Source organism: Phaethon lepturus, unplaced genomic scaffold (assembly GCF_000687285.1).
Source record: "Phaethon lepturus isolate BGI_N335 unplaced genomic scaffold, ASM68728v1 scaffold18199, whole genome shotgun sequence".
NCBI lineage: Eukaryota > Metazoa > Chordata > Aves > Phaethontiformes > Phaethontidae > Phaethon > Phaethon lepturus.
The window spans coordinates 18,172-28,898 of NW_010565720.1; the positions used below are offsets into that span (position 1 = coordinate 18,172).

The following is a 10,727-nucleotide window of genomic DNA, read 5'->3' on the forward strand; positions in this document are numbered from 1 at the left end:
CAAATTTGCAGTTGCACAAAACTTAGAATTAAGAACATGCAACAATGGCAAAAATTTTAAAAAAGCAGTACTTGTAGAATCGGTGGGACACAGGGAAGAAGCAAGAAAACTGTACTTTTTAGCCTTGCTTTGAAAACCATTCCATTTTACTCTTCTAGAACAGGAAGTTGTGTTATATACCGCAGCCCCTAAAAATCACCAATACTGTTGCTGCCAAAAGACTATTCCTTCACAAAATATTCAGCATTTGTCTTCCAGCTTCACTCTCTTCCACTCAAATTGTGATGTCTGATGCTATCCTTTTTCTCCTTATAGTCCTTGTCCACCAAAAAAGCCACAGTATCTTGTCTTTTCCGCTTTAGATTACTATTTCTCACTGTTTTCAGTAACCCCATATGATTTGTTACTGACCTAGCTACCACTGGAGTCACAATGTCAATTCTGTATTTATTTTTCTCCATCTAAAGCTTAACCTTTAAAAGTAGTTTTTGTGCTTCTCTCTGGCCCTTCAACTGAAGGAAAGGAGTCTGAAATGCACCAGGAAACAAGTTCTACTAAACTTAGCAAATTTGGGGCGGCAAAAGAAGTTGAACAGCTTCCCTCCACTCCCAGTTTAATCTCTATTATAAGCAAACATAAATTACTCTCTTACCCAGCATGCCATCCATATGATCAAAAAACATTAAGTCTGAGAAGATAGCTAATTCTTCATATCTGAGATTTAACCACCTGTCTGAACTAATGTTTAGACAGATCTTCATTTCAAAAGCAAAAAACCAACAGAAAGGAGCATTTATCTTTCCATTTGGTTATGTAGTTGTAGAGAAGCTAAAAGGGTCATGTAAGTTACTACAGAAAAAGGCTCAGTGTAGCAGTGAGCAAGGAGATGAGGAGGACTGGTACATTTCACAAAGTCTAGTTGTAGTATTACAGATGGTTGCAATGTTCCTACGGTTCCTCAATGGTTCCTATAAGGGCCACAACAGGAACAAAATATCAGATGAGGAAATTCCTAAGTGTACCATTCTGTAATAGAGAGAGCCATCCACTGGAATGGAGGAAGTATTGAAAGTCATTATACACCACTGATGCAGCCACTTGACCCTGGCCACACTAGTACCAGGAAAACCGCATCAACGCATTTGGGCTCCACTTCAAGTGGTTGTCATACACATTTCTGCTATGAGATCATGTACAAACAGAACCAAAACACCACACGATCTTGACATGGAGTGACTTGTAGAACTCTAGGGCAGTACTACACAATTCAAGAAAGAAGTAGTCCCATATGACTTACATGAATAAGGACCAGGTAATATATTTAAAATTATAATTGTGTAGAGGAATACTTAGTAGCATACAGATTTATTAACTCTATCTACAACTGAATTAGTATCAGAAATACTTTTGTGCTTTCAGGCAAAACACAGGTTATGGGCTTGATATAGGCATCAACTAAAATAGTACAAATGTCCTTCTAGTTGTATACTCTATGAAAAGCCTTGTCTTATAGTTGAACTAGGACAGTATGTACAAGTCTTTCCATAGTTAATAGTCTACCACCTGTCAACGTTATTTTTATATTTACGTAGCAAGTTCACAAGAACAGAACAGTATTTTTTTCCCCCCTTTCAACTAACCATACAGTCTGAAGTAATTAAAAGAACATAACATTGATTTGCAGTGTTTTGCATGTTGTTTATGAATGAATTGCACCATTCATAGCATGCATTTTCCTTTATGCCATTAAAAAAAGTGGTAAGACTGAAAAATTCACCGTGTCTCAACTCTTTGAATGTTACCAGCAAAATACTTCTGCAGCTAAAAGAAGAGATTAGTCTCATGTCTCTTCTGAAGAATTAGACTACCCATTATTAGTAGTTAGGTGGTAATGGCACCTTTTCTGTAAGAATAGAAGTGGGTTTACAGCCTGCCATACAAAGAGCAGCCAGCTGCAGTAGTAGTGAATTTTGTTAGTTGCAGAGTGAACCACATTTGAACAGGCATACTTGGCTTTATACAGTATGATCAGCTAAAAGTGAAAAGCTTTCTATCCACCCATCTTCAATTCACTTGTTAACTACACTGGAAGTGCTGAAAGCAGCTAAAGCATGTTTTAAGCCAAGGAGAGCTTGGCTTAATTAATTGACTTTTTCTTTAGAAGACTTGCTTTCAATGCTGATAAGAAGAAGGAATACATGTGTACCTGCATCACCGTCACAGCTCCATATGTAACAGCTGTCCAGTATATAGAGCCCACCATTATCCCAGCTGCAGCAAATGGACATGCCTTTGAGATCAGTCGATCTGCAAGATCCAAAACGTAAACAACTGGACCTATGATAAAGGAAAAGTAAGGTTTCAAGATACATACATATATATATATCTAAGGATACTAAAGAAAGCTCTCAGCATCTATCACTGATAAGAAAGAATGAACTTGGCAAAATAGAAGTTTGACATCCCACACATGCTGTTTAAATGAGAAAATTAAAAAGCTACTAGGCTAAACTTGTAACTTATTTCTACCCACCATTTCATTCACTGCAACATCTTTCTGCAAGATTAATATACTGGTTAGAGTACTGACTAATTTACTTACTAAAGTTGACTAGCTTCCTTTCTCTGTGTTGACTCAGAATTGTTCTGTTGCAGAAACCATTTTAGGATTAATGTTTTTTTGTTAGGTATTTTCATTTTCAAAAGGAAGAAATACTAATTAGTTGTAAGGTACTTCATGCGCTTATTTTTCACCTGACAATTCTGTCACTAAACTATCCTGCTCTACAGTAGAAAGCAGCACAGTCAATAGGAAAGATTACTTCTGCAGGAAGAGGCTGCATTCAGTATTTTTAGAGAACCACCTCTCAAACGTTGGAGGAAAAAACCCTCCTATTCAGGTTATTTAGTGCCTTTGACAACACATGAACAGAGTTTCATTGTTCTATGGACAGTTACACTTTCCAGACTTACACAGAGCAAGACATTACCCTGACCAACTTTGGTGAGGTAAAGAAGATGCTTGCATCTTTCCTTTGAGAGACTGCAAGAGCACCAGAAAAGCAAGTCAGAAGTTGAAATCCAAAATGTATGTATGGAAGCGAAGAATGTCATCTCCACGACCAGATTCCACATTACTTTTGTATTTGTCAGCAAATTCTTCATACAGACTGTCCTCCTCCAGCTCATATGCATGAATAGTTCTTGGGAGCTCCCTGCTACATTTTCCTACCCAAACCAGTGAAAATATTAAAGTTATTCTCAAAACCAGCCTATAGGCATTCTTCAAGGAACTAATGTTCCATGTCTCTCATCAAGGTTTACCCACTCCAGCCTGTAATGCTTTTACTACTTCCTAATTTTTCTTTTTTTGGGGGGGGGGGGAGTGGGGAGTAAGGAAGGGGTGATCTCTTGAGCAATGGCATTAAATGAGTTATTGAAGTCCTGATATACTAGATGTACAGGACTTCCACTAGATGAACTGCCAGGCTAGTTAGCATGCTCTGTTTTGTACATCAATCCTGAGCTGTATGCCATTTTCTTCCTAACCTCCAATTAATCGAAACTTGTTCTGACCTTGCACAGAACTGAGAAGATTAGGTGCCAAGGATTTTTTCTTTTCTACCTTCCTAGAAGTAAAGGTATTGTATTTGGCATTCTCCAAATACGGAAAAATCACTTGCAGTTCAGTTCTTAGCTTGAATACTTCTAGTATATAACAATTTTATATTCTTAATTTTTTAGGGTGGTGATAACTTACCACCCTGTTCCCCAAAAGTCTCTCTCTGAACTGTCATATTTATACCAAATGAATGAGAAGCTGTGCATTTAAACATACAAGCAAGATTTGAAATTCACATCAAAAAAAGTCTGCAGAAAGTTTATTTCTGTCTGCCATGCTGACAAAATTGTGACTCCTGTTTCATGACTTACTTCTCTTTCAAGAAAACAGCTCTAGCGTGAATGCTTTCAAAACAACCAGTTCTACTCAGTTCAAGTCAGCCAATGAAAACAAGGAACAGGAACATCTAATTGAACTCATTCATTGTCATGCTTCATCAGCATCGTTATTCTTGTAAAGTGCTCTCAAAACACATCTGTTTTGTGGTGGGTGGTTCCCCTCCTCTTTTTTTTTTTTTTTTGTTAAAGAACAGGGTGGGATTTTCCATACTATTTGTGCAGTGGTAGCATCCAGACGCCATGTAGAATGATGGCAACTTTCTTTTTTTCCACGCACAGGTACATGTGTGAATACCATACAGAAGAGTTGCAATTTAAACCATTTATCTTATTTGCAGTCTTGACAGAAGTCATTGTAAAGATTGCCAAGTTATGTATGAGACTAGTGGGCAGTCCTAAGCAACTTGGGCAGAATATTGCTTAATGTACTCTCTACTCTAGCTCTGCTGCAGCCTCAAGTTCTTAGCCTACTAAAGTAGTTCAAATTGGTTACCTTTGCATACATCTCTAGTACAGCATACATTCTTTGTTTTGGTAATAAGCTCTAATTGTAAGGGCAGGAAGCATCTTCCTATGTGGCTTGTAAGACAGTAAACAACTCACCAGCACTCTGCTTCAAGTACACCAACTAGTGTAAATTAGTCCGTAAGTAGTTGACAAGTATAGAGTTAATTTATTCTCAAGTTAAACATCCTATTATTGATTAGGTACCAAAATTAAAAGGTTTCTGAAGAAGGAACACTCTACTCAAAATACAAAGAATTGGAACACACAGTTCAACTGTATTATGTTCAACTTTCCAGGATAGACTTAAGAAAGTGCTGGGATATCTTACTGATGTGCTGAATGTAGCAACAAGGTCATAACTGCAAGTACTAAATACACAGCAAGGTACACATCTTGACTGTTTCCCACAGTTTCTGAAAAAGTTGTTTAGTTGTACCATTTTTGAAAACTTGTATTTGTTTGAAGAAGGTGAAGACAAGAGACTTAAAAAAACCCCACACCATTATATTTGGTGAGTCCTAAAGGGCAACACAAAGCACTGAAGCTTGCCTTATATGTCTTGTCAGGGTGACAGGGCAACAGCAGAAGTCTAACACTAGAAGTACAAACAAACTGCACCTACTGATACTAATCATTAGGAGGAGCAAGCCTCAGAATTAGGTATAGAATCTTGAGAAAAGACTAGAAAAACCATTTAAAAAAATATTATTGAACAATTAGCCCCTTAAGGATTTAATAAGCTCTTTAAGGAAGGAAGTAGTAAGGAAGGAAGACAAGTGTAACTGTTTCTTTTGAGATGGTATTAAGGAAGAAGCAGGAAATTAAATATGATGGGCATACAAATTAGAAAAGGAAATACAAAATACAAAAATATTTTTCATTTTGTAAAAACTATAATGCTTTAACAGAGCTTCTTCTGCCAAAGTCTGTTTTCTATTTATTAAACTGAAATAATTATCTAAAAGATACTTTAGTTACTTTCAAAGTGTCAATAATATTTTCCTATTTAATAAAAAAAGTTCTCAGAAAAGAGAAAAACAGCTAGTAAGAACATAGTTACTACCAATCTCTAAAACTGATACGCACTATCAAATTTGAAATGGAATTATAATTTTAAGAAGATACATCACTGGGGGCATTGTTTTGAATTGGTAAATACATGAAAAGGACACCTACTGTTACTTAATAAAGATCCTCTTTGATGTCTCCTCAATTTGATATTACTTCAAAACTATAATCATAAATAAAAGAAGTTGTGATAGGGAATGCTCTTTCACAGAAATTTGTTTTTAGAAAAAATTTTCCAGCACTAAATTAGAGAAGTAAGTTTCTGAACTATGATACCGCAGGGAAACTTGAGTTGTTACTTCTTCCCTGCTCAAGCGATTTAAGTTTCTTGAATGGTATGATGGGTAACATCTTCAAAAGATACCTGCTGCAGCAGACAGGGCTACTGGCAAGACTGCATGAAAACATCTTACTGTCCTAACTCTGTCTGGCGTTACCTTGAGTGATTTACAGTTGAGTTGTAGTATAACAGTTTTGGATTACTAGAAAGAGTTACAAGAGGGCAAGACTGTCTCATTTCTTGTTGATGTATGTGTATCCTCTCCAAACTATAACCGCTTCCCCTTTTTCCCTTTGCCCAAATAAAATGTAAATGCAGCTCATGTTACAATTTCATCATTCAAGATACAAATAAGAATTTTAAACAGCTTCAAGTTCAGTGGTACATTTTAATTGTCCAGACATCAAACCATCCCCCCGCCCCCCCCAACCCCAATACTAAATGTTACCATTTGATGACTTCTTTATGATGGAGATTAGGATTCCTCTCTACCTTATCCTTAAAGAAAACATGAATTGTGGTTGATACATGAATAACTTGGTCACAAGATTCATGCTGGTTTATGTTTTCTTGAATATCAACAATACACTAGTCCATGTTTTCTTTCCCATTACTCAGTGTTCTATCATGGAGATACATGTCATCACCCATATAAATTTCCCTTCAGACCTTAATTTTGTCAGCCCTTATACTAACAGAAAAGAGGTCCTGTCCCAAAGAACTGACAGTGCAAGTTATTTTCAGCTGTTTCAACAGAAATAAAATACTTTAAAAAAAATTTCTTCTTTAAAATGCTCTAAATGCCTGTACTCAGACATTGTATCAGCATTTCTTTAACAAGCAGCTTTACTTTTAAACAAAATTTAAGTTTCCATGGCAACATTTCATTTTCTTGCCTGACTTAATATACCCCATAGAACCTATGGGTAAATGAGGGCTGAAGTAACAGCAACCACTGCTAATTTAAGTATATACAACATATTGTGCCGTGTCCTACTCGGCTACTCAAGTAAGTAGACTCTGGAAGGCCATCTTCAACGTTTTTCTTTCACCTTGACAAACAGAGCTAGAGCAGTGCCCAGCAACCACAGATATTCTGCCTCTTGAATATAGGGCAATGTTGACTTGGGAATACCTCCCAAGCAAAGTAAAAATGTTTTTCAGGTAATGTAACAGGTTGCTCAGTACGGTTCTTTCCTCTGAGTTTCCTTTGATAACAGTTTTACCACAAGCTGAGAAAAAAATGAATGTGTTTATGTGTTAATATGTGGCAATTGCTGAACGAAGTCACCCTCTGCTCAATAAAAAAAAAAAATTTACATTAACCATGAATTAATTATAGGTCAATCACTTGCAAGACTTACCAATACACCTAAGTGGAATACAGCCAAAATTTTCAGAAGGTATTTAACTAAGCCACCAAATAGGATGTAAGCAGAATATAAAGTTATTTATTTCTGTCTGGAAAAAGGAATAGAGAGGTTTTCAACAGAATTGATGCTCTGAGAACAAAAAAAGGAAACAAAAAAGTAGGAGCAACATAAAGAAACAACCCACTATACTATGTTCAAAATTGAAGTTATACATTTCTTACCTAGCTTTGGAAATACTATTAAATATTCTGCATTGCACTGAGGACAAGCAACTCTAGCCGTACTGTTTCCTCTTTGCTTTTCATCCACCCAGCGCTGTAGACAAGTCTGATGAACCCATTTCGTAGAGCCCCTGCACCTGCAAGGCCTCACCCACTCTGCTGTCCGATCGTCCTCATCGGTAGCAAAACAAACCCAGCAGCTTCTGTAATTACAGGAAGGAAAAAAGAATATATTTTTTTGCTACTTTTACATGCTTAAAATAAACTTCAACATGCGAAATCATGTAGTTTTAGAAAATATACATCTAGAGATTATGCTTGCTGCTTTCATTCTTAACCACCAAAAATGTAAGTACGTTCTACCACAGTCTTGTTCTGATATTAACATACTATTACAGACAGCTAAACAACTGCTTTTAATAAATTCTGAATTACTAATTTAACTTTTAGATAATTTATGAATTAAAAAGCATTGAGACTGTAGTTCAATCTCCGAATAATTCACCATATGAAAAAATCCATATATTCTAAAAATGTATTATCATCTCCTTCTAGAACAGACATTTTGGTAAGTTTTCAATATTAAACATGTAAGATCAATACAGTAGTCTGTTACTTGGGAAGCTAACTCCAATCCACTTAAACGACAAAACAACACAAGTGATACAATGCATCACAAAAACTGTAAACAATTACATTCAATTCATACCCTCTTTTCAAAAAGATAAAGGACTTCATTCAGCTAAATGGATTTTGTGTAATATAAATTGAGTTAAAGTACTTCAAGAATACTATTGTACCACTAGAGGAGGAAGTTTCTACACTGAAGAATTATCTGGATACATAAAATTTAAAGATATTAATTCTGTAAGGAGAAAACACAAGACTGACATGCTATGTAACCTGACCTGAAGACAACACACGTCCTAGTAATTCCCAGATACCTGATCAGATGATCTAGGCTAGATGCTTGGATGCCTTACAACTTGCAAGAGAAAGTAAAATATGGAACTAAAATAGGAAAATATCAGGTATGTTGATCCAAGAATACAGTTTATTTGTGAATTCCCACACTGAAGATCTTAAAGTTTAGACAATAAACCAGAATCTAACAAAGTAAGGATCTTACTACAAATATAATCTGGTTCAATGTATTTTTAAAAAATAAATATTTTACACAAGCCATTGCAATCATAGATAAACCTTTATAAAAGTGTACGACAGCAGCATCCCTATAATTTAACTACCAAGACAAGATCTAGTTAGGCATCATGCAGTAACTGAAGCTTTGCAGAGACAAAGTTTTGTTCTCTTAAAAATCTGAGTAACATCATTAAGATGAAACAGTAAAAGGCTTCTTATGTGTAACCACTAACAGACAATAATTGAGGTAGTAAGAAGCTGAGAAATGGTCTGGCACTACTAAACAAAATAATGTTAAGACTCAAGAATCATAATGGTAGTTGCTTTGTAGGGATGTTACGATCGTTCATGATGCTTTTTCTCTCCCTCCCCTACCATTTGTTGTCAGTTATAAACCTTCTTCCTAGCCTTTTAAATTCTTCAATCAATTTGTTTTGTTGTTTCAGCTTCTCAACTACTCCTCACCTTTATTCCCTCTCCCTTTCATATTTTTGTTTCAGCCTGCCCTTTCTGCATCCCATCTCTAACCTTTGTTAGCATTTGGGAGGAGAAATTACAGTTTAGAAGTGCCCTCCAACTCTAGTAATTTTGCTAGATTGTAATATTCTCTCTTATGGAAATCAGTGCTAAATAGTTGTCAGAAAACATATTTGACAAATTTATACTTGAACATATACATACTGAAGGTCTTCGCACCCGTCCAACAACAACAACAAACCCCAACCCTTGTAACTAACTAAAGTTTGTTAGACAAAATTTGGAAGGGAATTATATGCACAGCAAGGGCAAATCTCTCAACTAGAGTGCCAACTTAAACTAGCGCTACTTTCAAAGCAACAAGAATACAGCAATTCTTTTAAGAGATCACTACTTTCTTCGTAGTATGTCACATAAAAACAAAACCCCCAACCTGTTTACATTTTGTTTTTAAAACCTCTATGAGGAAAAAGGAAAGAAAAAAATCTACGATGAGAAACTTGAATTTTGTCAGGCTCAAACTTGAAGTAATGAAAAAATATTGTTGTCTAACGGCTTCCTTTAAAGACCTCACTATTTTGGATAGCATTCTATTTGTAAAGTGAAAATGTTATTCCACAGAAGAATAACCATGTTTTGTTTATAGGAGTAACTGTGCCTGTAAAATATTTGCAAGGGGTTCTTTTGAAGCATTGAATCTTTTTCTGATTTATAGCAGTGGAAGTACACTGAAATTAGGTTGCGAGTGTAAAAGAGCAGAACGTATCCTGTAGCAACTTACTACTGGCATACTTGTGAAAGGTAGCACAATTTGAGATGCAGATTCCAGGGAGGACTGCAGGTAAAGCAATTTAATATTGAACAATAGGTAAAACAAATGTAACTGTCATGTCCGTATGTCCAGTTTTAAGTACAGAGCATATTATAGTAGGTACAGATGTAAATTCTTAACACTGGTGGTCTAAAACTAGAACAGCATCAGTTTCCATTCAAGATGACTGTTCAGTTGGAAGACCTGACATCTTTAATGAGAACTGCAATTTCTTCCATTCCTCTTAAGGGGAAGGCAAAAGCAAAGTCTCACTGCTTCTTTCTGTCCTTCCCCACACCATCTGTTTAAATCTGAATTGCCATGTTATGCACTCCTGTAATACCATCCCTCTTTTCACCTTCATGCTCCCAATATGCACCTATAGTGGTCCTAATTTAAAGAACACATTAACCTTCCTAAGCAGGAGGAAGGACAGCCAAGCAACAAGTTAGTAAGAATCTAGATGAAAATGCTGAGACCATCACAATGATTTCAAAGTATTACAAAGCACAGCAGATATTTTGATCATTGCACTTGATATCAAGGAGTTCTTAAGGAACGCAAGTTCTTGCAATATTTATTAATTTTCTATTTACACCAATAAACCTCAAATTTACTGTAAAAACAATACAATACAACACTGCTGATTATTGTTCCTCTTGGACAGTTTTTTGCTGCATTAAAGGTAAATGTTCACTCATTCATTCCACATCCTATTTAGGTCCACAACTGCTCTAAATCAGTAATTTAGATTTTTGTTTTTAAACTAAAGGCTTCACAATAGAGCTACTTAGGTCTGTGGGTGCCAGTAAGGTCAGATGTCACCACACCACAGAATTCTACAGTTTATTCAAATAATGACATATTTAAGCATGAACATAATCTTA

General features: G+C 35.9%; 1 protein-coding gene across 1 annotated transcript in view; it reads right to left on the reverse strand.

The window, feature by feature from the left end:
* The window catches only part of MARCH5 (membrane-associated ring finger (C3HC4) 5), a 12,577-nt gene extending 3,346 nt beyond the window's left edge, over nt 1-9,231 (reverse strand). The window contains exons 1-4 of the mRNA XM_010295271.1: nt 9,208-9,231; nt 8,313-8,317; nt 7,410-7,612; nt 2,207-2,337 (exon numbers count right to left, since the gene is read on the reverse strand). Coding sequence (XP_010293573.1) covers nt 2,207-2,337; nt 7,410-7,612; nt 8,313-8,317; nt 9,208-9,231 — 363 coding nt within the window. The remainder of the gene's footprint in view (nt 1-2,206; nt 2,338-7,409; nt 7,613-8,312; nt 8,318-9,207) is intronic.
* Between the last annotated feature and the right edge of the window lie 1,496 nt (nt 9,232-10,727).